The sequence below is a fragment of the Kryptolebias marmoratus genome, linkage group LG10 (genome assembly GCF_001649575.2).
Source record: "Kryptolebias marmoratus isolate JLee-2015 linkage group LG10, ASM164957v2, whole genome shotgun sequence".
Taxonomy (NCBI): domain Eukaryota; kingdom Metazoa; phylum Chordata; class Actinopteri; order Cyprinodontiformes; family Rivulidae; genus Kryptolebias; species Kryptolebias marmoratus.
Genome location: NC_051439.1, coordinates 15,350,898 through 15,378,505, shown reverse-complemented (window position 1 = coordinate 15,378,505; position 27,608 = coordinate 15,350,898). Strand labels below are relative to the sequence as shown.

At 41.8% G+C, this 27,608-nt stretch overlaps 3 protein-coding genes across 4 annotated transcripts; 2 read left to right on the top strand and 1 right to left on the bottom strand.

Moving 5' to 3' along the window:
* The first annotated feature begins 93 nt into the window (after positions 1 to 93).
* Positions 94 to 7,605, top strand: LOC108232281 (kelch-like protein 28). The gene is made up of 6 exons (XM_017409950.3): positions 94 to 236; positions 1,420 to 1,680; positions 1,767 to 2,404; positions 2,510 to 2,953; positions 4,119 to 4,327; positions 4,413 to 7,605. Exons 2-6 carry the CDS (start codon positions 1,420 to 1,422, stop codon positions 4,574 to 4,576), a joined length of 1,716 nt encoding a protein of 571 aa, XP_017265439.1. The 5' UTR covers positions 94 to 236; the 3' UTR covers positions 4,577 to 7,605.
* A 1,491-nt stretch (positions 7,606 to 9,096) lies between these two features.
* On the bottom strand, positions 9,097 to 12,487 carry lg10h14orf28 (linkage group 10 C14orf28 homolog). 2 transcript variants are annotated; one of them, XM_017410980.3, is made up of 5 exons: positions 12,116 to 12,475; positions 11,398 to 11,922; positions 11,205 to 11,294; positions 10,852 to 10,986; positions 9,097 to 10,173 (listed from the first exon to the last, which is right to left on the bottom strand). In XM_017410980.3, the coding sequence occupies exons 1-5, from the start codon at positions 12,190 to 12,192 to the stop codon at positions 9,990 to 9,992; spliced, it is 1,011 nt and encodes a 336-aa protein (XP_017266469.1). In that variant the 5' UTR covers positions 12,193 to 12,475; the 3' UTR covers positions 9,097 to 9,989. The 2 variants fall into 2 exon arrangements, with proteins under 2 accessions (XP_017266469.1, XP_017266477.1); XM_017410988.3 differs by lacking the exon at positions 10,852 to 10,986 and having other exon boundaries at positions 12,116 to 12,487.
* A 367-nt stretch (positions 12,488 to 12,854) lies between these two features.
* mthfd1b (methylenetetrahydrofolate dehydrogenase (NADP+ dependent) 1b) lies at positions 12,855 to 23,033 on the top strand. Its single transcript, XM_017409637.3, has 28 exons — positions 12,855 to 13,039; positions 14,866 to 14,950; positions 15,126 to 15,185; positions 15,264 to 15,317; positions 15,659 to 15,795; positions 15,911 to 16,011; positions 16,103 to 16,239; positions 17,002 to 17,113; positions 17,193 to 17,320; positions 17,405 to 17,502; positions 17,665 to 17,838; positions 17,941 to 18,077; positions 18,223 to 18,269; positions 18,341 to 18,448; positions 18,539 to 18,613; positions 18,703 to 18,805; positions 18,909 to 18,985; positions 19,461 to 19,601; positions 19,682 to 19,750; positions 19,834 to 19,945; positions 20,036 to 20,175; positions 20,301 to 20,342; positions 20,462 to 20,562; positions 20,660 to 20,837; positions 20,912 to 21,019; positions 21,131 to 21,283; positions 22,349 to 22,464; positions 22,588 to 23,033. The coding sequence occupies exons 1-27, from the start codon at positions 13,002 to 13,004 to the stop codon at positions 22,436 to 22,438; spliced, it is 2,805 nt and encodes a 934-aa protein (XP_017265126.1). The 5' UTR covers positions 12,855 to 13,001; the 3' UTR covers positions 22,439 to 22,464; positions 22,588 to 23,033.
* The last annotated feature ends 4,575 nt before the right edge of the window (positions 23,034 to 27,608 follow it).

The following is a 27,608-nucleotide window of genomic DNA, read 5'->3' as shown; positions in this document are numbered from 1 at the left end:
CAACACAATACAGCTGAGATCGATGTTTTGGTAATTACTAGAGTTTTATTTTGAAAACACCGGAAGTGGGTGTTTTTTTCCTGGTAGCTCGTTATTATCATAGGAGCTCGTCGTTAGCTGTGTGGCTAGGCAGATTGGCAGTCGGTTGTTTTGCTGATAGCCGCCCGGGCTTCTCAGTCGTCGCCGCTGCACAGTCGGTCAATAGTTTGGCGCATCTGACGGACCACAAATTACAGGTTTGGTTTCCTTACTTTGCCGATATGTTAGTTTGCAGAAAGCTAGCTAAAACGTCACGTTTTGTACCTGTCAGCCATGTTACTGTATATCAATCAGTGATGCAGCTTAGCGCAAGAGCCGTGTTTATTTTTAGCGGCTAACCCTGCAGTGAATGCAACGATGTAAAGATAAAACCTCGTGTGTTTTGCTGCTCTCGGAAATGAGTCGGAGCAAATTAGCATGTCCGCTAAAACTAAAGCGAGGCTGCTGCTGCTGGAGGGGGGTTTTCAGGTTTTCACTGTGTTAGCTGGGTCTGCTCAGGATTAAAGCTAGCATATTCTGATCTGACCCGGTCCTCCGGTCAAAAATCAACCCGGGCCCTTATTATTACCGCGTAAGTTTTTATTGTGACATTAGCGAAGGTTAAAATACGCATTTTAACACGTCCGGACTTAGTTGTGCAGTATTTGCCCTTTCTAGCCCATACGTTTGGCTGACTTTAAGCAGCTTTAGCATTGGATTTAAAGGATAAGGCTTCTTTACCTTTGCCTAGAAAGAGACTGCTTATAGAAATGCGTTGTAATCGCTGCTGTTTCAGCTCAAAACGACCCTGAATGCATTCTGCTGCTCGTTATGTTTTGATAATGTGTGCAGTCATATCACCTTTATTTTTAGTTCATTCTTTAATCAGTGAGTCTCTGACTGCTCTCATAACTTGAGCATGTTGATCGTGTCATTAATCAACAAATCTAAGCCCTTACTGCCACACTTCCTGGTCAACATGTGTACACATTTGCTTGAAGTCAACTAGTGTTTATTTGTGTCCCTGCTTAGGAAGATGAGAAATATTATAGATGGGTTTATGTTTTTGTTTTTTTCAAGTTTCACCTACAAATCACTCAGTGGTTGTACTCCTCATTACCTTTCTGATCTTCCTCATTTACACACCCTAGCTCGATACGTGTGTTCATCTGACACTGACCTGCTATATGTACCTCACACCAGGATGGAAACTTTCTGTGACAAAGCTGACCCACGGAAACTGTCACCCTTCCTGTTGAAATTTGCATCACTTCTTCCGTATTCACTTTTTAATGGGTTTTGCTTTTTATTCTCGTTCTCTATGCGGAACATCCTCGGGTTTAAGTTGTTACAGGGAAAACATTACAAACTCCGCATTCACGTCTGGATTTCTGTTCCTAGATGGACCAGCAGGACCAGTCCTATATGTTTGCAAGTCTCACACGACCTCACTCAGAGCAGCTGCTGCAAGGCCTCCAGCTCTTGCGGCAGGATCATGAACTGTGTGACATCGTCCTTCGCGTGGGCGACGCCAAGATCCATGCCCACAAAGTGGTGCTGGCCAGCATCAGTCCTTACTTCAAGGCCATGTTTACCGGTAACCTTTCGGAAAAGGAGACCTCTGAGGTGGAGTTCCAGTGTGTTGACGAGACTGCCTTAAAGGTAATCCTCCAAGCCAGCAGACTCTAGCTGCTCTGAATATCAGCCGTCAAAATGTTTACTGATGCCTTTTACTGTTTCTCTTCCAGGCCATCGTAGAATATGCATACACTGGCACGGTGTTTATCTCCCAGGAAACGGTTGAGTCTTTGCTACCTGCTGCTAATTTACTCCAGGTTAAGCTTGTACTTAAGGAGTGCTGTTCCTTCTTAGAGAGCCAGCTGGATGCTGGGAACTGTATAGGTATTTCCCGCTTCGCAGAGACTTACGGCTGTCATGACCTGTGCCTGGCTGCGACTAAGTTCATCTGTGAGAACTTTGAGGAGGTCTGCCAGACGGAGGAGTTTTTTGAACTGACGAGAGCGGAGCTGGATGAAATTGTGTCTAATGACTGTCTCAAGGTGGACACGGAGGAGACTGTATTTTATGCCCTGGAATCGTGGATCAAATATGACGTGACGGAGAGACAGCAGCATCTCGCCCAGTTGTTGCATTGCGTGCGCCTTCCACTTCTCAGCGTCAAATTCCTCACTCGCCTATACGAAGCCAACCACCTTATACGAGATGACCACGCGTGCAAGCACCTGCTCAATGAGGCCCTCAAATATCATTTTATGCCTGAGCACAGACTTTCCTATCAGACTGTGCTGTCAGCGCGGCCCAGGTGTGCCCCAAAGGTGCTGCTCGCAGTAGGAGGCAAGGCTGGACTGTTTGCAACGTTGGAAAGGTAATGATTATCACATGTACTTGTCTGAAGGCATTCTTTTTAAACTTTTATGTCAGTTGAAATATAATAATAATAATAATGTTTTTCTTTCATTTTCTTTTTCAGCATGGAAATGTATTTTCCTCAGACAGATTCATGGATAGGACTGGCCCCTCTTAGTGTTCCCCGTTACGAGTTTGGCGTGGCGGTGCTGGACAACAAAGTGTATGTGGTGGGAGGCATTGCCACGCACATGAGACAGGGCATTAGCTATCGGCGACACGAGAGCACGGTAGAGAGCTGGGACCCCGAAAGCAACACGTGGTCCTCCGTGGAGCGCATGGCAGAATGCCGCAGCACGCTCGGGGTGGTGGTCTTAGCGGGAGAACTGTACGCGCTGGGCGGCTACGACGGTCAGTACTACCTGCAGTCTGTGGAGAAGTATGTCCCCAAGCTAAAGGAGTGGCAACCTGTGGCTCCCATGACGAAGTCCCGCAGCTGTTTTGCAACTGCTGTGCTGGACGGCATGATCTATGCTATAGGAGGCTATGGCCCAGCACACATGAACAGGTAATACCACTGAGTGATTATAATTGGTTAAACTCTTCAGGCACATGTTGCACCCAAAAAACATTTAAAATATGTCATCATGAACTGGTAGGCAAGAGCTGAATAATTTAAAGATTTCCTCAACAGTATAATTAGCCATTATGAATATAGTTGAAGGAAAATAGACTTGTGGTTTGCTTTTGGATCTCATTGATGGGTTTTAGACCTCTTAACCTGATCTTTTTTTTGTCTCAGGGTCTTATTAAAATTTTAATAGAACTAGCAATCAGGTGAAGGATATCAGCTCTTGCTGAGAAAATGGTCACATGCATGTTAATAAGTGAATTGTAGTCATAACAGAAGTTCTTAGTGACGCTTCATTTTGAGGATGCCTGCCTGTGGGTCACCAGAGAGCTGTATCTCAGTTTCTTGTCTCCCTGACACCCGAAATCTCTCAGGAGAATGTGTTTGGACAGAGAATCTTTGGGGACCTTTTTGCTTTTCCCCTCATGGTTTTTATGTCCTTGCTTGTGCAACAAAACAGTCCCAGATTGCCGGTGTTTCATGAAACTTTGGTATAACTTGTAATTGCGTCATCATTAGCTGACTTTAGTATCTTCTGCTTGAAATTATTTCATTACCAATAATTTAGTTATATATAATTATAGTAAATTAGATCCTACGAATGTTTTATATTAATGCGTTTACATAATTGGCCACATCCTTTATATTCTCTTTAAGGATATTGCCTGTATGCAGTCCTGTTAAAGAATCTGATCATTCATTCTGTACAGTAATACATAAATTCAGAACAAAGCAATCACAAACAGTATAAGAGAGATGCCTAGCTGTGTAATTGTGGTGGCTAACAAAGCTGGAAAAACAACTTCATTGGTAAAGTTCATAAAACAGTGCAGAGGTTTCTCTGTAGACTTCTTATATATTGAGACCTGACCTTTGACCTGTCCAGGACTGGCTGCAGATTTGTTGTTAAAGTATATGTTCAGTAAAAGTAAATGGGAAGTAGAAATTAAGTGTGACCTTCATTAAAGCTTGGTTTTATTGTGGAAATGGACATTTTCTGCCAGTGTTACATATTAGGTATTGGAATAATGTAGTAGAGATCTGGTTAAGATAAAACAGCTTGTGTGTGTGTTTGCTGATTTTTGCTGTATCTGCATTACAGCGTGGAGCGGTACGACCCTAGCAAGGATGCCTGGGAAATGGTAGCCCCCATGGCAGATAAGAGGATCAACTTCGGTGTGGGCGTCATGCTCGGCTTCATATTTGTGGTGGGCGGACACAACGGCGTGTCCCACCTGTCCAGCATCGAGAGGTATGATCCACATCAGAACCAGTGGACGGCCTGCCGGCCAATGAACGAACCTCGCACTGGTAAGCTTCTTACAAACTGTGGTATTGGTGATTTTTAAAAATCACATACTGCCTGTGTTTTTAATAATTGTGTAATTTCTTTCAGGTGTGGGCTCTGCCATTGTGGACAACTACCTCTATGTAGTAGGAGGCCACTCCGGGTCATCCTATCTCAACACCGTGCAGCGCTATGACCCCATCTCAGACAGCTGGTTGGACTCGAGCGGCATGATGTACTGTCGTTGTAACTTTGGTCTGACTGCCCTTTGACCCTTGGCTCAGCCAGCTAGGACCCAGTAAAACAACCTTAGACACAAAGACTTTTCTTTTTTGTTGTCTGCTCCTCTTTCCCTGCATTCATTCTCCAGGCGTAGACGAGCTTAACTGCACGCCTGTAAGCTGGGTGGATGGATGTGCACGGCTAGCTGGCTGGCTGCTTAGAGGGGCCCGCAGTCTGGCTGCAGAGATGAGGAAGAGCATTAAGATAAGGCAGATAAATGTGGAAGACTTTTGGATGGGTGCTGGCGCAGGTTGCAGAGACGTCTGCTTCTCTGCTGCTGGACCACTATGACTTTGAGCCATGTTACAGAAGATTGTGGGAAATGTTTCAAAATTCTGTTATGTTAGTAGACGTCTTTTTGTTCTGTCATTAGGTTTAAAGCTTAAATTTTTTTTTTCTTTTACATTTTTCTGCTGCAGTCAAATTTATGTGTTCAAATGTTGTAGAACATCGCAGTTTGCTTGTGTCTTTGTAAGAGTACGTGGTGTTGGCTGTGTAGTGTGTATAACCGAGGGGTACATGCATGTCAGATAGGACTGTTTGTTTTGTTACATGTCTGCGTGCAGAACTGATGCTCGAGCTCAGTGCCGCAAAGAGTTCTGCATCCAAATCAGTGCTTCACAAAAAAGAGCAAAGTTAGAAACTTTATATTTTCTCAAAGGGCTGCCTTTCTTGTGTAAATAGTATAAATGAACTATATAGATATGACTATATCCTCTAGTGCATTTGCCTGTAAATGTTTATCTGCACTGGGTCACTAATGTGTGTGAATGTGTCTAGTGTGATTCCTAGAGGTGAATTTAACCCGTTTTTTTTTTTTTTGTTCGTTTGTTTTTCCTTCTGTATTCGTCTCCGCTTCATCTTCAAAGCCATTTAAAAAACAATTCCTGTTTTCTAACTTCACGTCCTTCTAAGGTCAGGCCATGCAATTGCTAATCTTTATAACGGTTGAACTTGACCTCGGTCCCTTTTGTCACCCTTTGGTCTGTCCACAATACTAACTGGTGCTATATTTAGGATTCAGGATTTAGCTGTTTGTCTGCGTTGCTTCGTTTAATACAGTCAGTCTAGTCTCCGCTACATTATTTCGTTGCTTTATGGGCATTTAAATGCACAAAATCGTAAATAGCCCTTACCATGCAATAATAGAATAAAAAGGTGGTCCTAAAATGACAAACTAATCTCTTACTTCTTATAAGCCCGGAGATTAGCCTAATTTTTTTTCTTGTCTTTTTCAATTATCTTTCCTCTTCCCACTTGCTCTTTTAGCTTGTGAACCCATCACAAAAACTACCACCCTCATGTGGCCATGTTTTGGTTGGTAGCTCAGGTTTAAGGTACTTTAGACTTAAGGTAGGTGCCAAAACCTTTTTCTTTTTTTTTGTTTGTTTGTTTGCCCAGCATTGGTTGTAGAATCAACTTCCCTTCCGTGCCTCGGTGGAAATGTTTTCTCATTTCTGTTGCTGGTGTCTTAGCATCGCATTCTTCCACGTCGTCACTACGGATGTCAAAAGATGAAGCACCAAGGGCCGCACGAGCCAACTCGGGCCGAGTTCCCCTGTCCTCAAAGAGAAATCAAGAGTGCATCCCCCGGGTGTGTGTGTGGGCTGGCTGAGGGTGTCACGGTGCAGCCTCGGGCTCGACAACACGTCAAGCTGCGCACAGCAATAGCAAGGGGTTCTCTGCTAGGAGTAGGCTAGGTGTGGCGTGTCCTGCTGAGTCACTGTTCATCTTCACGTCTAGTTTGAGTTGCTTAGTGTTTGCACATTTTCTGGAAACTTTAACCAAGCTCTGCATTGCACTTACCAAACCTTTTGTCCTTGATGTATATATGTTATTTAAGCATTTAGATGATGCAATAAGACTTCAGTTTTGTCTTTTTTGGATTTAATGTTTTTGTTTTGTCTCTTTAAAAAGCCAAGGCATCTCATGTTGCTGTAACCGAACCCCCACACGTGTTGACTGGTAATAGTGGCCGTCTAATGGAACCATCGACCTCGCTTCAACCTACTTTGGCATCTTCTGTGGTGTCATTTTGTCGTGCTCGCTGGTTCATTTGTACACGGAATGTGTTTATTTAGGTCACATTTAATTCATTAAAAATATTTCCACTGTTATGACAGAGGTCATTCAAACACTACATATTATAATCTGTTACTTTCTTTTGTTTCTGCTTTGCACTTTTGTGTTAGATGCAATTTGCCTTGCAAATTGATCAGATTGTGACACTTTTTTTTTCTGTTTGTTACCAAATGCCTGCATCATTTTGAGTACTTTCATTTGAATTTATTGTATAAGCAAATTAAGTTTGTAATCCTGCAAATGTCATTTTTTTTACTGACATGAAGGTTTTTGTATTTATTTGTTTTTCCATGTTCTGTAACCAAATTTCTGTTTTTGTCTTTTATGTAATCCGTTTTGTTGTTCACTTTAGCACGGCACAAAATCACACAGATGTAACTGAGAGCTGCCGCCATGACTCATCTAGCGTCGACTGACGTCTTTTGTTGTGATCATACGCTCGCCGTTACTACAGAGTGTTTCGGAGGGAAATCTGCAAATGTGAATCTGCAAAAAGAAGGGAGTTTGTATGCATTTCTTTGTTAAGGCCTAACTAACGTCGTGTTTTTTGCCACCACTCTCACCAAAGTGCTTGTACAAAATGAAGCAGGTGGACGACCCGACGGCCTGGTCTGCATTTTGGCTGCCGCTCTTCTGTTTGTGTCCGAGAGAAAACTCCTGTGAAACTGATGTCAGTGTTTAGCCAAAACGACCACTCTGCTTCTTTTACATTTCCCCCATCGTGTGTGTGTGTGGACTTAAGTCGATGAGAGTCGATATTTATATCCTGTGGATTAATGCTGGAAGTACAAGATAACATGACATAAAACCTGTAGCTTTTCACATTTTATCACGTTTGACTGAAGACATTTTACATCTTTTTTTCTTTTTGTCAGTTTGTGTGGTGCAGTTGTACCCAGTTTAAAATAAAAGGCCTGCCTTAAAAGGTAACATCTGCTCTTATGTCTCTTCTTACTCATCAGCACCCACTGCAGGAGGCGACAATGTTTTTCTCTCATCTGTTAGCAAAATATCTAAGGAACCAATGAACAGATCTCAAAGAAATATTCAGAAAAGACAACTGATGATCTTTTGGAGTCAATCCCATTAACAGATACGCCACCATAGCAAACATGAAAAGTGGCTTTAGCTAATTTTTTGAAATTTTAGCTGAAATTTGGTGTGGTAGTAGCTGAGAGTCATCCTCAAACGATTCTCTGAGCACTAGAACATGCATTCCTTCGAGAAATGCTAGTTCTTTAGTTCAAATAAAAGAATCCAGACAGATGTGTTCAAAAAATATTTATATTTTAAGACAAAGTCAGCAGAAAAAAGATTTATCTCTAAAGTTTAACAATCAACAAGACAGACTTTTAGAAGCTTTCCTTGGCAGAGGCACCGTGTGATAACAGGAATTCTTGTGAGAGTTAAAAACTTTTTTTTTTTTTACAAAAGAAGATGAAGGCTGAGCTCCGTGTTTCTCAGCATGGACAAAAGCTAAATGGTCACATTTAAGCTTTTAGAATGAGAAAATATAAATTTCACTCTGCCTAAAACATTTCAAAATAACTTAAGAACTTGGTATTTTAACATTCACACTATGTAAAAAAAAAGGCTTCAGCTTCAATAAGATGTCAGCCTTACTTGGACTCTGACCCTGTTCTAGTATTTCCCTCAGACCACAGTGTAAATAGAGCACCAGATAGATTTTTACAGTAGGGCTGATATGCATAATGTAAACATGGTTTTGCTGGAAATGATGAGTTTAGACTCCTAACAGCCATTATACATTGCTACTATAACGTATATCCACCTTTTGTTTAGCAACCACTGCCAAAACATTTAATTCTTTTTTTAAGGTTTACAAAGAGACTGTGGGATAAAACTACAGTGGCCGACAGGTGCAAACACGTGAAAGATGCAAACTCCAAAACACTCGAACACAAAAAACAAATGCAACAGAAAAACGCACCAATCAGAGAAAATGGGCAAACGCAAAAACATACAACCAGGAAAACGAATGCAAAGGGAAAAAAAAAAACAGCAGCAAGTAAGAAATGCTGCAAACTCAAACCACAAAACTGAAGTGCACCAGACCACTAGGAGGACTCCAGGTTGGATTCAGAGGCGTCTTCCTGCTGTTTGAAGCGGTCCTGGCAGTGAGGTTTCCAATGACTTATATGTCATTGGAGGTTTCAGTCAGCGCATCTCCTAAACATGAGGGTTCGCTTCAGGACCATCAACATATTACCAAACCGAAGAGACTAGTAACAAAAAATTAAATAACCTCCATGTTGTGAACTTCTGACCAAGAGTTAACGCTGAATTGCCTCATTAGACAAATAAGACACATCCACCTAACGAAATAACTCGACATAAATTTCTCATCACCTGGTCTAAAGACATGGAGGCTAATGAGAAAAAAACCCCATTACTTTTCATAAAATTATTAATAAAAAAAACATAAAAATGCTTTAAAATCCAGTACAGTTGGATGAGTCTTATTTGTCCATTCTAGTGAAACAATTCAATTTAACTTTTGGTCAGAAGTTTACGACTTGGAGGGTATTTAGTTTTTGTTTTTCCAATTGTCATTGGTTCAGTAATTTGTTGACGGTCCCTAAACGAACCATCATGTTTAGGAGGAGGGAGACACGGAGGTGGACTGACCCACATCTCACTGCCAGCACCGGGTCAAACTGCGGGAAGACGCCACTGAATCCACGGAACTCAAATATCGAATGTGGAGTTTTGTGGAGTTAGTTTGCAGCGTTTCTTACTTGCTGGTGTTCTAAAAGGTGTTTCTGAGGTTTTTGGTACCTGCCGCATTTTTTCTTTGCGTCCGTTTTGCTGGTTGTATGTTTTTGCTTCAGTCTATTTTCTGTGGTGGCAGCGTTTTTCTGTGTTTTGGAGTTGACATCATTCACGTGTTCACAGCCTGTTTAGCTGTCTCCACCTGTCGGCCACCGTACAAAATAACTACAAAACTATTTGATATTTGAGGCTGAATTATATTACTATTTGTGTATATCAACCCAGAACTATTATAGTCCATCGTATTCTTGGATTCCAAGCAAGCCCCATAATAGAAGTAATTCTCAGAGTTTACTTTCAGCAAGCATCCAGGTGAAAGGAAACGCGTGATTCAGTCTTACAGCGACTGACTAAGACAGACTCAGGGCATCGATTATTATAAATATTAACAACAAAACAAGAAAATAAACATTAAACAAATGTAATGCCAGTAATAGGAATTATGTCTGGAAAAAAAGGAAGATGGAAGCATTTAAAGCATCCCAACGGGTTTGGTGTGACTTCTGGTCCATCCGTGGCAAGTGTTCATCATTTATCAGACGCACGGACGTACACCAGAGAGGAGAGCAGCAGGAGCTCCGGTGGTTTGTTCAGCAGGATCAGATTATCACTTCTCAGACCGTCGTAGTGCATCCAGCAGCCATCTATCTGGAAGGCTGCAGAGTAGTGATGCTCCTGCTTGTTGAAGAGTGTGGCGCCCTCTAGTAAGTATCTGCAGAAAACAAAAACAAAAAAAAATCTATAACCATTTTGAAGTTACAGCTTTGTTCCTGTTAAGAAAAGGTTAGCTTTATGACATGGATTAGGCTGGAGGGGGCGTGGTCTACAGCTGGACAACAGGAAAACCCGCCCAAACACTAATGATTGACAGACTGGGCCTCCAATAACATGAAAAGAAAAACAAAGCGCCACAATAATTAAATGAAATCTTACTAACATTACTAAGTATTAATAAAAAGCATTTCTACATCATTTATGTTTAACGCTTTGTATCCTAATTATCAGGCGCTTTTGAGGTTTACAGATCTTATTGTCCTTGTGCTGCCTCTTTTTTCCTACTTCGCCCTTCGCTTTTTAAACATGAAGCACTTTTTTTATTTGCTGTTGTTTTGAATATGCTTCATGATTAAACTATTCAACGGTTGTGGAGTCAAAACTGGACAGTTCATGATTTCAAGACCCTGTTAGAACTGCTTGTTATTATTGGAAATATTAGTTACAAACAAAACTTTCTAAAAGAAGTAATAGCACACTATTAGCCAATAATCTACATTTTACAACTACATCAGGAAGTGCAGAGTGGGTAAAAGCCAGCCTTATTACGTATTACTTTTCAAATATACCGTACCACCTAACGGACCAATGGGACCACATTGTGGAAGTGTCATACCTGTGCTGACAAAGAGCCAGATGGTAAGGGACATAGGACAGGTCCTCTGACCTCCACTGCTGCATGTTGAGGATAACAAAAGGTGGGGGGCCGTGGCAGAAAAGCCTCTGAGAAAACTCCCTTAAGCCGTTGCACCTGTTAGGAAGACATTTAGCTCGTTTGGATAAACTGTTGTCGTCATTTTTTTTTTTTTTTGGCTGCTCCCTTTTGGATGCCCTTCCTGATACAACACCAGGCTCAAACCCGCAGCCTCAGGATCAGAAGACCGCGGCGCAGACCACCTAGCTACAGAGGCCCCCATCTTGTTAAGACAAAACAAAAGACACAAAGTGAACAACCTTGCAGAGACTCACCCTTGTTCTGTGCAGAGCTGGATCTTGGGGCTGAAAAACTCATCCACGGCAGACTGAATCGGGTCTTTGTGAGGAAGCTCATGAGGAGGGCTGAAGAAAAAGTACAAGATGTCAGAGAAATGTGACCAACAGTCTTCTATACTAAGGATTTGACCCACTCCACAGGGAGAAGTTTAACCTGTGAGCATCCTACCTGATGTTGATGGTGGTTTTCCTGAAGTTCTGAAAGCGGCCTGGACAGCCACCGTTGGTGCACATGCTCTCTTGAGTGGTAGACATGAGGTTCTCCAGGTTTTCCGTGAAATTCTCATGCTCATTCCCAAACAGGTCTATCTCCAGGGCCGCCCGGTGGATCTCAGAGCGGTACTGCCTCTTGGACATCCTGTTCCAGATCCACAGCATCTTCACCGTGGTGTACTCACAGGAGTCCATCAGGTAGAGGAAATGCTCCACGAACTGTTTGCCCAGGAAGACAGCCAGCTCCCTGTGGAAGCCCTGGTTGTCCCGCAGGATCACGTACAGGATCATGAGGAAGCCGTCGATGGTGCACGTGTTTTTCAGCTGGACTTCCACGTACAGGGGGATGCATGATATGGCCTTCCGCCCTGCCTTGATGGTGAAGACGCCCCCCCATGGAAGCACAGGCCTCCAGAAGGAGCGGTCCTCTTCGTCGTTGTTGTTTATGGAGGCACGGATCTCCTCAAACAGAGTCTTGGATCTGGAGATAGATGCATATAATCAACCGAGGTTTAGACATGGATAGTTTGCAGCTAAGTGTTCCTGATTCAGTGGGTTTGGACTCGATCATCTCGGCAAGATTAGCACAGACGTAAACAAACACGTCATCTAATGAACAGTACTTGGTAAAAAAATCGATTCCCTCGATAGATTAGCTCCTTAAATGAACTTACCTTTCGTTGTGGATGTTGTTCTCGGTGTTTGAAAATCGCGAGGGGTCGTTCAAAACACTACTGAATCTATTCTCCATAGCGCTCCGTATTTCTTCATGACTTACGTCGGACTTAAGGCTCGATAAATAAGACGTGATGAATCGTAGTTTCACGAACTTTCGAACTGGGTTCGAACAGTGGCGGCTCTGGAGGATCCAAAACAATCTCGCTGGCACGTCCCAACTTGGCCTACATAAACACAGAGTAGCATTTCTGACGTTTTTTGCGTGTAAACGATATGGAAATGCGCTGCTGCCTCCTGCTGGTTCTTTCCGGTCTTGTACGAAATTCTGTCCCACATGAAAATGTGTCCCCCGTGCGTCGGGAACGCGCACTGCAGTTCCGACCATTTTCACGGCGCTTCTGCCATAGACATAATATAAGTATATTATAATATACTAGTATAGTATAAGTATATAATATATACTTATATTATGTCAATACACAAAAGAGCAAAATAATTTCGTACAAGACCGGAACTGAGCTCATTAAACTACGCCCATTCTAGGGTGGGTTGGCGAAAACAACAAAGAACGCTATTGGTCAACAGTACAGATGTCATAAATCTGATTGGCTGTAAGAGTTGACACTTTGCCCATTTGCACCTTATTGTATCGTCAACGCTCATTGGCTAGCCTGCTGCGTTCTGCGATGGAAGCTATTCTCGAAAGTTTTACGCTCATTTTCCAGCGTTGGTCTCGTTTTCGTGAATGCACGCTGCGTTGCAATCGAGAAGCGCTTCCTAAGTAACTTTGGTAAAGTAGTTTCTTTGCAGACACGCTTCTCTTCTTGTGAGTGAGTGTGCAGCAGTCACCATCATATTGAGGCGCTGAATTTCAGACCGATAATGCCAGCTCAGCTCATAAGCGGGAAAGAGGTTTCAGCGTAAGTATCAGATTTGATCTAGCATGTTTAGGAATGCACAGACTTTTAGTGTTTGGTGCAAGTTCACTAAACTTTTGGCTAACTCAGCAGCTACAGTTAATACCACGAGTCTCAGTACAGTTGTTAGCATTGTCTGACCTTTTTGAGTCTTTCTAATGAACTGGGTTTGCACATCCAGGCAGTTTAAAATGATTTAAAACTTTAAATATGTTTTGCGTGTTGCAATCCTCGAGAATAAGTTCAGTTCTGTTTTTGATTCTGTACAGTTAATGCATCAAATATAGTTATACCTAATTATGACAAAGATATTTGTAATTTGGCTGTAACTGGTGAGACCTGCCCATTAAGTGAGTACATTTTTGCAGCATTATGCAAGATCTGTGGTCATGGTGTGATTTGAACTTTGTCCCATTGGTCCACAAGTGAAGGAGCTGGCGGAACAGTGTTCATCAAACTCCAAACCTTCAGTAGTGTAAATAAAAGCTCAATCTGCGAACTGTGCAATCCAAAGGTTGATTGTGACCAAAACTTCAGAGCTCTAAATTGATCTTTTTTTCCTCTGCATCAGCATGAAGGACATTTAGCTGCACGTGCCTGTCACAAGACAATCTGCATTCAGTTTCCTGCCCCTCACCTCACTCATTAGTCAAATTACAAGACTGGAGAGTCTCCACAGATCTCCTGCTGTCCTTTGAGTAGAGGCATCTACGATCTAAACCTTAGCAAAAGCCAAGACTGCTTTCATTGAGAGGTCTATAAAAATAAAGCAAGGCACAGAAATTTTGCAGGATTATGCAGTCTATTTCGTTCCTATTTTGGACTCTAAACTAAGCTCATCTTATATTCATAAATGACAATGTTGTTTCTGTTTTGGTCAAACCTTAAAATTAATTTCATGCAGGATGTCGTACTCAGAGCATGTGTTGTGGATGACTCTCAGCTACTGCCACTTTAAGTTTTACCTCAATGTCTGTTAAACTGGCTGAGCTGTAGCGATCTTTGTGTTCGCTAAGATTGATTAGCAGCGGCAGCCATCTTGAATTGGATTGGCTCTTGAAGGTAAATGGTTGTAGATGTATAGCAAATGATTACTTTCTGAAACCTTCCTTAAAATTCTGCTTGTGGTCCATAAGATGTTTTGCTAACAGACAAACAGAGTTGACTCCAACGGTTAAAGCTCAAGTTTTATTAAAAAAAATCACATGCAATCTTGAATAGAGTTGGCTCCATATATAATTCTTTTATAGATGGACATCCAGTGATTATTTCCTGAAAGTTTCATTAAAAACTGTCCAGTGGTTCTGGAGATATTTTGCTAATAGACAAACCCACAAACACAGACACGGGCACAAATATGATTAAAACAAAAAACAAACACGGTTTAGCTTGCTTGAACAAACACAAAAGATTTTACAATAGATTTGAATCAACATAAACTAAAGTCCACTTTATTTAGGCTTTGATTTGCTCAATTGACCTCAACTAACCTTTCAGCTATTATCGTCTCTTTGGAAAGTGTCCCAGGTTTCAGCCCATGAAACAAATAAAGATAAAGGGAAGACAGTGGCCAAAGATAAGACTGTTCCTCTCAAGTGTCTCTCTGCTTGTTGCATGTCGAACCCGAGGTTTAGGGGACGGCTTGTGGAGAATGATTACCAGTTTTTAAACAAGATGGCAACCATCTGGTTGGAAAATCTGTAACCATTTGTAGGACTTATAAAAGGGTTGGGTTTTTAATGTCCTACACAGCTCTATTGTAATGTTGCATAAACAACTCAAGTGTTTCTGCACAAAGATAAAAAAAAACACTTGTCTTGTTTTCTCAGGCAGGTGAGGGAGCGCCTGAAGAAGGATGTGGAGCAGATGAAACTCAAGGATCCAAACTTCAGGCCCGGCCTGGTGGTTTTACAGGTAAGTTAAAGTTTTTATTTTTTTTGTTGTCTTGGTATTCTGTTATTGTGTGCATGCATGGAGAACGTGGCAATGTTTTTAAACGGATCGGCACACTTCTGTGAGCTCTGTCTCTGTGTGACAGAGGGCCGGTTCCTTCATGTGACCAATGAGTTGCTACTTTCTGTTCTTGCAGGTCGGAGACCGTGAAGATTCAAACCTGTACATCAGCATGAAGCTGAAAGCAGCAGCAGAGGTAATCCACATTATTTCCTGTTGATGAGAATGTTACACTTCTACTCTGCAGCGTTTGAATCACTTATATCTGTTGCAGATTGGGATAAATGCAACCCACATGAGGCTCCCAAAGACGGCAACAGAAGAAGAGGTGAGATTTGATTAGAAACATTAGTTCAGCCTGGATGTACTCTCTGGTGTTTTAAGACTATTATAATACTTAATTATAATTATAAACAATAATAAGTTGTTTTCTGCCACTAACCAAAAAATAAAGTGTTGATTACTCAGTAAATGACAAAATATGATTAGAAAAATAGCATTTCTGTAAAAATACAGTGTCGTTTCGATATATGAATGCCTAAAATATCACTAAGTATCCAGAAGTAGGTCCCAAAAATATACGGGACCATAAAAAAACAGTGGCGTAAACGATGACCCAACGTTTGCACAACGAGGCGCAGATTGTGAGGGCTGTTTCTGTGTTTGTAGGTTCTTCACAGTATCAAAGAGGTGAACGAGAACTCCTCTGTCCACGGCCTCATCGTGCAGCTGCCTTTAGACTCAGTCCACAAGATCAACACAGAGAAGGTCACGAATTCTGTGGCACAGGAGAAAGACGTCGACGGGTAAGAACCCACGTAAATGTAATTACTGTGATAACTCTGAAGCTTTGTTTTTGGTATGTGATAGGGACATTTTACTTTTTAAGGGGTAGGGTCTGATCTTATTATCTTATTGCAGACTGACCAGCATCAATGCAGGGAAGCTGTCTCGTGGGGATCTGGGTGACTGCTTCATCCCCTGCACACCAAACGGCTGCATGGAGCTGATCAGACAGACAGGTGAACGCTGCGGTGGAAGCTGTGAACCCATACGGACTGCGAGGACACCTGAGGATATGGTCTGTTTGACGCACTGGCTGCCTCTCCGCAGGTGTAACTGTGGCCGGGAAGAGGGCGGTCGTGATCGGTCGCAGTAAGATTGTTGGCGCCCCGATGCATGACCTGCTGCTGTGGAGCCATGCGACAGTGACCACATGCCACTCTAAAACTGCAGATCTTGCTGGAGAGGTACATACGTCATTATAATCATTTAGCCATTTCATGTTTTACAATAATGCAGAGCTTGGAAAAAAACTATTCTTTATCTGTCATGTTTCTTTGCAGAAGAAAATCTAACTAAATTAAAGTTTTGACATTCTGATTAATGTGAGGAATGCCCTCCAGTGGTAGTTTCTACAATGCATTTTGCTTTTTTTCCAGGAAGTCTTTGAATAGTAGTGCTAAAATATAAAATGAAGAACATAAATCCATGAGCCAAACTTGATCACAGACCCAAAAAGGCAACATCCTTTTATGATTGCCATCCGCAAAACTGTGTTAATGAACTTTCTGTGAGTTTAAAGTTACAAATCTCCGTGCTTATGTGGTTCCAAAGTCTGAACTCCTGCAGGATCGCAGACAGTCTCTTAAATCAGTTGTAAAACCTAAATTTTTAACTATTTTTGTTTGTTTGGAGACTATAAACAGTTTGAGTTTTATCTTCTATTTGTGTAAAAGCGTGTTTTTTTTTTTAATCTCAAGACTTGATTTTGAAGTATACTTCTCTAAATTATGTATTCAAAGCCCAGGTCTAATGATGATACAGGAATTCCTGCATACAAAGACAGATTTTGAGTAAACAGGATCTGTGTAACATGTTAGCCTTGTTGCTTAAAGCTCCTCTTAATGAAGGCAAAGCTGGAAAATCAGCTCTTTGCTGCCATCTCGTGGCTGTTTTTTTACCTCCTGCTTGTGGATAATTTCCTTTTATCTTGTTCTGTTCTTGTCCAGGTGGGTAAAGCAGACATCCTGGTTGTCGGTATTGGAAAAGCAGAGATGGTGAAAGGAGAGTGGATCAAGAAGGGAGCGGTGGTCATCGACTGTGGCATCAATCACATTCCAGGTAATGCCCCGCCTCGGTCGGCGTGGTTGGAAGTTGTGAGCCAGTCGGTGGAAGTCAGGGGGGATTGTTGTTCTTTCAGATGAGACGAAGCCCAGCGGAAAGCGGGTGGTGGGTGACGTCCACTTTGCCTCGGCCAAGGAGCAGGCGGGCTTCATCACCCCTGTGCCGGGCGGAGTGGGACCCATGACCGTAGCCATGCTGATGGCGGTGAGGTTCATTTGTAAATCAGGTTGATTTCCTACAATGGTGAGAAAAGGAAACCCAGTGGTTAAATGTTTGTTGTTTGTTTAGAACACAGTGTTGAGTGCAAAACGTTTCCTGGAGAGCCACCAGCCTGGGAAGTGGGACATTTCTTACACCAAACTCAACCTCCAGAAGCCTGTGCCAAGGTTTGTGCCTTTGCTTTTATTTACTGTATTTTTGTTTAAATGCCAAAACTTAGCATCTTGCGCAAGGAATCCCTTACTGTTTGCTTAACATAATAAATGATCTAAATGAAACTTCATTCTCAGATGAAAAGCTTCTTTGTATTTTCTTTGTAACGCCAACAGCGACATTGTGATTTCTCGCTCCGGCGTGCCCAAGCCCATCGACCGTCTGGCCACGGAGGTGGGCTTGCTTTCGGATGAGGTGGAGCTGTACGGCAAAACAAAGGCCAAGGTGCAGCTGAGCATCGTCAAGCGGCTGCAGTCCCAGCCGGACGGCAAATACGTAGTGGTCACAGGGTACGTACCGTCTGTTTGAAAAAGCAATCAAAACTATTCCTGCAGACTCGGGCGAAGACTTATTTAATTGTATTTTTCTCCTTGAACGTCGCCTGTCTGCAGTATTACACCCACTCCTCTGGGTGAAGGTAAGAGCACCACCACGATCGGCCTGGTTCAGGCCATGGGAGCCCACATGAAGCTCAACGTGTTCGCCTGTGTTCGCCAGCCTTCCCAGGGACCCACATTTGGCATTAAAGGTGAGCTTTGGACGAATATATTCTAACTGATACTTGCTTTTGTGCTTTATATACTGCCTTCTTCTTCTTATGCCAGCTATTGGTACAAGAGGGTGCATCATATTGTAGTTATAGTGCCATCTGTAATTATCTTTCTTGTCACTAGGTGGTGCTGCAGGAGGTGGCTATTCTCAAGTCATTCCAATGGAAGAGGTACCACTCTGCCATCACAACATTTAGTGGTTTTTGTGCCTCTTGTCAATCATCTTATCGTTTCTCTGTAGTTTAACCTCCATCTCACCGGCGACATTCACGCCATCACAGCTGCCAACAACTTGGTGGCTGCTGCCATCGATGCTCGCATGTTTCACGAGGCCACGCAATCTGACAAGGTGGGTTCGCACTTCTGTGAGCGGGACGTGAAACGACCATAGTGCCAAACAGTCACGGTTGACCTTTTCTCCTCCTGCGGGCTCGCTCAGGCTCTGTTTAATCGCCTGGTCCCGCTCAGTGGGGGAAAGAGGACGCTCTCCCCGATCCAGCTCAACAGACTGAAAGTAAGCGATCAAGTGACCCTTTTTTTTTTAAAATTTTAATTCCTTGCACGGAGCTGTTTTGATCTTTAAGTGTTCCCTTATTTGTCTAGAAACTGGGGATAGAGAAGACCGATCCTTCCACTCTGACTGATGAGGATATCACCCGCTTCGTTCGCTTGGACATCAACCCAAGTTCTGTTACCTGGCAGCGAGGTACGAGCTCCTGAAATGCTGTGCTCCTCAGTCAGATCGTTTGGAGATTATTGAATTTGACTTCATGTAAAAAATTGATATATTGTGGTTTTTTTTATGGCAGTTTTGGACACAAATGATCGATTTTTGAGGAAAATCACCATTGGACAGTCGCCAACTGAAAAGGGATACACAAGAGAGGTGGGACTGTTGTGATAACGCTGAGTCAGCATTCACACTATTTTTCTGTACGTTTTTGCAGTCTGACTACTTCTGCACACTTTTTGTTGTTTTAGCCATTCATGTATCACAACTTTCTGACTTCTCTTTAAATCCGCTTTGGCGTACTTGCTCTATTTTTGTCCTCTTTTGCCTTTTTAGTTTTTAGCTTCAGTTCTGCTTCATTTAGCTTTTAGCTACTGTTCTGCTATCGCTTGCTTTTAGCTAGTATTCTTTTAGCTTTAACAGCTCAGTTTCTGCTTCTTCAGCAAATATCACTTTTTCTAGTTTAATAATGTGACTGGATAGAATCTCTGCAACATTTAAGAAGATTCAGTCCCACACAGATTGGACCTGTAATCAGCAAGTACTGGGTTTCCTTAAAAAGATACAGAACCGTTTCCTTTTTGGTCCACTTCACTGTCCAGATGTTGATCACAGTTTCCCCCCCCCGCAGGCCCAGTTTGACATCACCGTGGCGAGCGAGATCATGGCCGTCCTCGCCCTCACCAGCAGCCTGGAGGACATGCGACAGCGCCTGGCCAAGATGGTGGTAGCCACCAGCCGCAGCGGAGAACCGATCACCACCGAGGACCTGGTCAGTGCCTCCCCCCCATGATGTGACCCTGTGTCTGTAGGTCTGTTGAACTCCCTCTAAAAGGATGCTTTCCTGTGCAGGGCGTGAGCGGAGCCCTGGCGGTGCTGATGAAAGACGCCATCAAGCCAAACTTGATGCAGACGTTGGAGGTGGGTGACACTGAGAGCACTCTGATATGAAACCAGATAAGAAGCTTGTGTCTTTATTATATATGAGGCGTCTAAATTCTCAGGGAACGCCTGTGTTTGTCCATGCCGGCCCTTTTGCCAACATCGCTCATGGAAACTCATCCATTCTGGCTGATAAAATCGCCTTGAAGCTGGTTGGGCCCGAGGGCTTTGTGGGTAAGAGCAGCGCACAAATGAGCTCACTGCAATTCTGCTGCTAATCTAATCTAATCGAGTCTCACAAACGTTGTGGGTCGCGTCCCTCAGTGACTGAGGCCGGTTTCGGCGCTGACATCGGCATGGAGAAGTTCTTTAACATTAAGTGCCGCTACTCCGGCCTGAGGCCCCACGTGGTGGTCCTGGTGGCGACGGTTCGAGCCCTGAAGATGCACGGCGGAGGACCAACGGTGAGTTCGCTTCACAGTTTCCCTCCGCTCTCAGATGAGTGAAATTATTCCGCATATTAATTTTGACGGCAAGTGATTTGTTGGGTTCATTAAAAGCTGTTTGCTCTTTCATTTCTCGTGCTCAGGTCACTGCTGGGATGCCACTGCCTAAGGAATACGTGGAGGAGGTAACGCCGAAAAACAACCAACATAACCATCGTTTTTCCACTTTGAGTTTGAGCTTCTTTAGTGCCTGAGCTGCGTACGGCAGAAGAAAGGTTAACAGTGTCTTTGTGTCCGCGTGCAGAACCTTGAGCTGCTGAAGAACGGCTGCAGCAACTTGAGGAAACAGATAGAAAATGCGAAACACTTTGGTGTGCCGGTGGTGGTGGCTGTCAATGCTTTCAAGTGAGAGTTCGATTAAAAGAACATATAAAACAAAGACTGAACTATTTGACAAAAACTCTGTTGATGTGTTTTCTGTTCTGTGTGTTCTGACTGACAGGACAGACACCGAGGCCGAACTGGACCTGCTCTGCAGCCTGGCCAAAGACGCTGGAGCTTTTGATGCTGTCCGATGCTCCCATTGGGCTGAAGGGGGAGCTGGCGCCGTGGCCCTCGGTCAGGCTGTCCAGCGGGCCAGCGAGGCCCCCAGCAACTTCAAATTCCTCTACGATTTAGAGGTATCGACTGTGATCCGGATTAGAGTCACTCTGCTGTTTTTCTTTGTTGCATTTCTCAACAAATTTCTCTTTAGCTTCATATTGCCGACAAGATTCGGATAATCGCTCAGAAGATCTATGGAGCCGATGACATCGAGCTTCTTCCTGAAGCCCAACACAAGGTGGAGCTGTACACCAAACAGGTCAGCAGGCTTCACAGTGGACTGTAATGCCTGTTTGTTTGCTCCGGCTATCAGCAGAGAATGGAGCATTCTTCATGAAAAGATCTTTTTTTTCCCCGTCTTGTCCTGCAGGGCTTTGGGAACCTTCCGATCTGCATGGCCAAGACACACTTGTCTCTCTCTCACGAGGCAGACAAAAAAGGCGTGCCCACTGGTTTTGTCCTGCCGATTCGAGACATCCGAGCCAGTGTGGGCGCTGGTTTCCTCTTCCCATTAGTTGGAACGGTAAGAACTGAACAAACAGGTCTTTTTTTTATTATTATTATTATTATGTAGGGACTTTTTTAGTTTTGGGTGGGACCGTTTTAGTGCTTTGCACCAACCCATTAAGACAACACCTCAGGGTGCGCATCTTTACTTTCTTGTCTTATCCTTTTTTCAAGAACTTTACGCTCAAAATAATTCAGAAATCAGCACTGGTCTTTTTGCGGTAAATAGCAGGATTGCTAGCTCCAATGTAAACACACACTTCATGGCTATTGTGCGGAAATTTGCTGCCTTGTATGCTAAAGTAGAAAAACAAGATCTTGTGTGATCTGTTAGTGATCAACGTATGTGATGAGGAAGACTCTGGGCTAATACTATATCAAAGTTTAGCTAAATATCTGTTAAATTTACTGAGTTGTAACCATTTTTTGTTGGTTAAGGTTGATTAACTGTGGTGGCCATCTTGAATCAGGCTGGCTCCAAAAGTTATTCAGTTGTAGATGTACATCCGTTGATACATTTCAGAAGGATTTTCATTAAAATCCATTCTGTGGTTTATGAGATCTTTTGCTAACAGGCAGAAAGAGCGAACTCTAATAGGTAATGTCAAAGTTTGAAATGAAGAACTTACGTGATCTGTTAGCCCTTGAAGTATGAGTTCGGGATCAGTCTCAGCTACTCCCACACCAAATTTTAGCTCAGTTTCTGTAAAACTGACTGAGCTGTAGCCGTTTTTGTGTTTGCTAAGTTAGCTGTGGCGGCCATCTTGTATCGGGTTGGCTCCAACAGTAAATCAGTTCTAGACATAGATCCAGGCTTTACTTCCTGGGAGTTTTATTAAAACCTGCCCAGTGGTTCATGAGATATTTCGCTAACAGACGCACACGCTTCTGAAAAATGCTGATGAATCATCTGTTTCAGCTGTATTCTCTGAATGTGTTTTTTTTTTTTTTCTTCCACCCGATATTAATGTGTGTACATAAGCTTCATTATCATCACAGCTGGAATTTGTCTTGTGCAACATTTTCAGTGATGCCGCCGGTTATTTGAACCTGCTTTGTTCTCGTCGATCCCTGTGTTTAGATGCCTACAATCCCCGGTCTGCCCACCCGACCGTGTTTCTACGACATCGACCTGGACCCTGAGACTGAGCAGGTCAACGGGCTCTTCTAAAGAAAACGCCTCTGCTCTGTCTGACGGTACAGAACACAGAAACTACAGACATCTCAGTGTGTTATTAATTTTAAAAAAAAGAGAAAATGGAGTTGGTTATGGATTAATGCTGTACAAACATTCCTCTTTGCTTCCTTTTTTTGTTCCAGACTTTAAACATTCCTGTCACCCCACCTCAGGACGAGTCCTGACTGGAGGCTCCTGGAGCTGCTTCTGCTCTCTGACGTAAATCCGTGACTTTCCAAGAAATCTGCGGAATAATAAGTCCAGGAATTAAATCACACAGGGGTCTGCTGTTGTCAGTCTGTGATGGGCTGCTGTAATCACAAACTTCTTATTTCATCTCAAAGCCCTCGGAGTGAGAAACCGTTGGGTGTCTTTTATTAACGACTGTGAACTTTCTCAGCACTACACGAGTCTTCTGTCCGTTTCATAGAGTTTTGCCTCCTCTAATCTCCTTTTGCCCCTTCTTGCATCTTCGTTTCTTGTCTTTTTATTTGGTGAAATTTACAACCGCTGACAACAGGTTTCAAGTTTCTTCTTATCAGTCAGAAAAGATCAAATAAAGGCTCTAATTGTTTGTTTTTGAGGCTAATTTTCTTTGGTCTGTGTGTTCATCGAGCCGGGACTTGTCTTATCCAAACACCACCAGTCCTGTTTGTGCAGTTACTAGTTTAATTATGTCACTTCCCATTTTTATGTTAATCTCAAATATGACTTTTTGCTCGTCTCCCAACCCCCCCCCCAACAAATGTAATACGTCTTATTTAGTTAATATTTTATTATATCAGTTAAATATTTGGCCCTGTTTCTATTGCAAATGGATGGAACTGTGATTTAAGATTTCTTTGGTGTGAAAACAAAGCAGTTTGAGTTCTAAATTTGTCTTTAATTTTATTGCTGAAAACAAGAACCCAAAACCTTTCCAGGCTACAACACGTTAAAAAAACCAAAACCTTGCAGGCCTGTTAAACCGAGAGGAGTTCAAGTTGCTTCAGTCTCTTAAAAGAAGGCTGCACCAACATTTTTAAGTGACAGAAAAAGACATAAAATATGCCGCGTAAACATTCACAGGCAGAAAGTTGTTTCATGAAGTTTACGACTTGACTAATCCCACCTGAGCAGTTCTTTGTTTTGTTTCTCAGTAAATTGCTCAATTCTGGTTAAATTCGTTAAAAAGTTTTTTTTTTTCCAAAACAGCTGCCTATATATTTTTTAATATTCTGAACAAGTGCTATCACACGTTGTACATTTCAGCTAAAGCAGTTTACCAGCTTCTGCTGATGTGACTCAGCTTTACGATATAGATCAGCTAACACAACATATTCTATATTAAACCTTTAAAATGAGGGATTTGTACTTGACTTTATAGCGTGGATCCTTTCAGAATAAAAGCACCAAAGTGGTCTTGGTAAGTAAGGAAGAAGAAAGTAAGACGGGTTTCATGTTTTCTGGATTCATCTGATGTTAAATGGGACTAAAATTTGTTGATTAAAAAACAAACTTCATGTAAAAAAGACAAAAACAATAAAATTAAAGGTTTAGGAAGAAAGATTTCAAACTGCTGCAGAATAAATGGGTGCAAATATGCCACATTTTTAACAAGTGGAAACTTCACAGTTCTACAATAATTATAAAGCACGGTGGTGGGGGGTTGATGATTAGGACTCGCAGTCAGGTGAACAGTTACGATGAAGGTGTATTAGCTCGCAGGACGTGGATCGGTGAGGACAAGATCACTGCTGAATGTTTTAAAGAACATATTCTTGAAAAATGAAGGTTTTCTTTCAGGAAGTTCTTCCAAAGCACGTTCCGCTGGTGTTCCACCGACATGTTTCTGCTGAACCAAACCACCGGTCACCGTTTGTGTTCGCACCGTAACAACAAACACAGCTCTTGTTGCCGTTTGGTATAATTACAGTTCACATCTCTGGAAACACATGCCACCGTCTCCAGGCGTTCACACAAAAAGGATATCTGAAAAAAATCCCAGTCATGCGATCTGAGCACTCATCTCATGACCTTTTTGGAGTTTTTTTTTTTGACACACCCATACTGTTACAACCCAAAACAATCAAACTTCTGTTTTTAAAAATTCTTTCTTTTTTTTTTTTTTTTTTTTTACAAACGAGTTGAAATTTTAGTTTTAAAGACACCGTGGTCTTGGACTCACTGAAGACAATAACTGATATTTTGCGCTCCTGCTTGTCACAAACTTGATTTCACTGATGGTGACACATCCAGCGAACGGCCCGTCAACGTTTATTAACCAGTTTGCGTGTGTGCAGTTCATTACTCGGTGTGAGCTGCATAAAACAGAAAAAACTTGTCTGATCAGTCGAAGCATGCACTCACCACTCAGTTTTAGGCGTTTTGGGTTTCATTTACGGAAGACAACAAACCAGAGCTGAAATCTGGAAGCAGAGTGAACATTTCATCTTGTTTTCAGCTTCTATCTGCTGTCATCCTTCAAAAAAAAAAAAAAAAAATACCTCCAAAACACAAGAGGTGCAAACCAGTTTCTGGATACCAAGTTTATGATTGGATAACTGAGCGCTGTTTTGATTTATTTATCTGGTTTAATCGAGTCACCTTCTTTAAAGTGCATGTTTGAACACGGACTTACAGCCCTGCAGCGGAGGTTTATGAGTCAATCTCAGACGTACTACTTCTTACAAAACCTCACTTTTTGTTTATCACACAGAACAGGTTCCCTTTGTTTTTATTTTTCTTCAGATTTCTTTTTTAACTCTGGTGCATATTAGTCATTATGGTGCCCTTAAAGTCATTTTAATCCACAATTTTGTACTAAAATCTATTAAAACTGCAGACATTTTAGTGCAATTAACAACAACAGTGAACATTAAACTGCACAGACTGTACTATATAAATGTATGTTTTTATAGTGTAGTATTTCTTTGTGTTTCTCCAACTAAAAATATGCACTTGTCTCATTTTTGTCCAAATGTTGATCCCATGACAGACACAGGTATGTGGTTACCATGGTGACCATAATGACCCACTAGCAGAATTTTCTTTTGAACTTTTCCTAAAAATTCTTGTACATCAATTTTTCTTAATTTTTACTTAATAAATGCATTACTGAACTCACTCCTTGACTGCTTTAAAGGGAAAACTGAAGGCTGAAACCTGGAGGAGACGATGCAGAGCAGCAGAACCTGAGCAGAAAAGGAAGCCCTAAACTTTCATCACATGACTGTAAACACACGAGCGACAGCGAGACTTCAAGCATTTAAAACAAGATGCAGGAATGATGTCAAATTTTCCCCAGCGCTCAGCAGTGACTCACTCTGCAGAACTGACTGGCATTTTTTAGGAAACAAATGATTCAAGTGCCATGTGCACATTAATGGAAATGTCTGACGTTGTTACTGTGGCGCTTTTAAATCTGCAGGTAGTTTTAATTAAATCTGTACTCATAGAGGCAGCAATACGAGGAGTGAAAGATATCTGCTGTTCTGTTGTTTCCATTTGCCTGAAAATCTGTTGAATACTTAAAGATATATTTAAAAAAAAATCATAAATATACAGCTTGTTTAGGGCAGTGGTTCCCAACCCTGGTCCTGGAGGGCCACCATCTGCATGTTTTAGTATTTTCCCTGCTTTGGCACACCTGATTTGAATGAGTGAGTGATTAACAGGCTTCTGCAGACATTGAAAGAACTTTTAAGGTGAATGAATGTGATGCAAAAAAAAACAACTCCTGCAGCTTAAACAGGTGAACATGAGAGCAGTTGGTTTTATTAAGCTGCTTAACCTGCTGAACCTGTTCACTCTACACATGAAGGCAGGATCTATCTATCTATCTATCTATCTATCTATCTATCTATCTATCTATCTATCTATCTATCTATCTATCTATCTATCTATCTATCTATCTATCTATCTATCTATCTATCTATCTATCTATCTATCTATCTATCTATCTATCTATCTATCTATCTATCTATCTATCTACGTGGAAAAATGAGTTTGTACCCTTTTGTTAAAGAAAAAATAAGACACGAAGGTCTCTGAATAACCTGAAACTGACGAAAGTAATAATAATAAAAAATATGACTGAAAATCAGTTATTGCTTTTGAATTTTAGTTTAACAGAATTACAAAAAGTAAAATAAACAAATGAAATAGGGCTTGGTAAAAAGGATGGTACCCTAACTTATTATTTTGTTGCACAACCCTTTCAGGCAGTCACTGCAATCAAACGATTTTCCTCTCAAACTCAGCCCTGCACATTATTTTTCATCCAGTGTTCTCCTGGTGGTTTGACATTTCAATTACTGAACGTGACTTTTAGTTGACTGGAAAGTGTTTTGCCTTATGTTCAGACGCTGCAGACCTGCAGTTGATCCCTCCCGAGGAGAATGACAACAATGTTGAATTTCCTCCATTTGTAAAAGTTTGCACCACTAGATTTTCTAAATCACATGTGCATATCTTTAACCTTTCCCCAAAAAAACAGTTTCTGTAGTTGGGAGAAGGTGGTGTAAAACTATACCACAACAAACCAGTCAAACAGGGTCAAAGCAAATTAGGCTAATCCCTTCAACGCAGCTGTACAAGCGTCATTATACATGACAGAACAATGACACCAACTGTCTACATATGTGTGTTTGATGCAGGCTTTATTATGTCGGAGCTCTAAAAAAACACACCTAATTCTTATTTTACCTTCCAATTAACCCCAAATTATAGAGATTCATCCATTAAAAAAGTTTATTTGGATCATTTTCTTTTATATTTTTCTCACCTGTTGAACTGTTTTTCCTTTATTCATCTTAAAAGATGTATAAAATTTAAAAAAACTTTCCAGATCGCAACCTCAAATGATCATTTATGAGAAGATTTATTCCTTTAAAAAGCAAACAAAACGTTTTTAAATGACATGACATAGCTTTCATTTATTTCTGTCTTTTTAAGCTTTAATTTCTCTTTTTGTATTTTGTGTTTTTGTGTTTTAAATGTATGCTTTACTTCATGGATACTTCAGATTTTTTACCAGCCAGCAAAAGAAATCTTACAGTTTTAAAAAAGAAGCTTTTAGGCTTCTTGAAACATCCTCCAGTTTCTGTTCTGGGTAAAAGCATCGGCGTGGCTTTTATAAACTTCCCATGTAAATATAAAAAAATGACCAGAAAGACATTTGAAA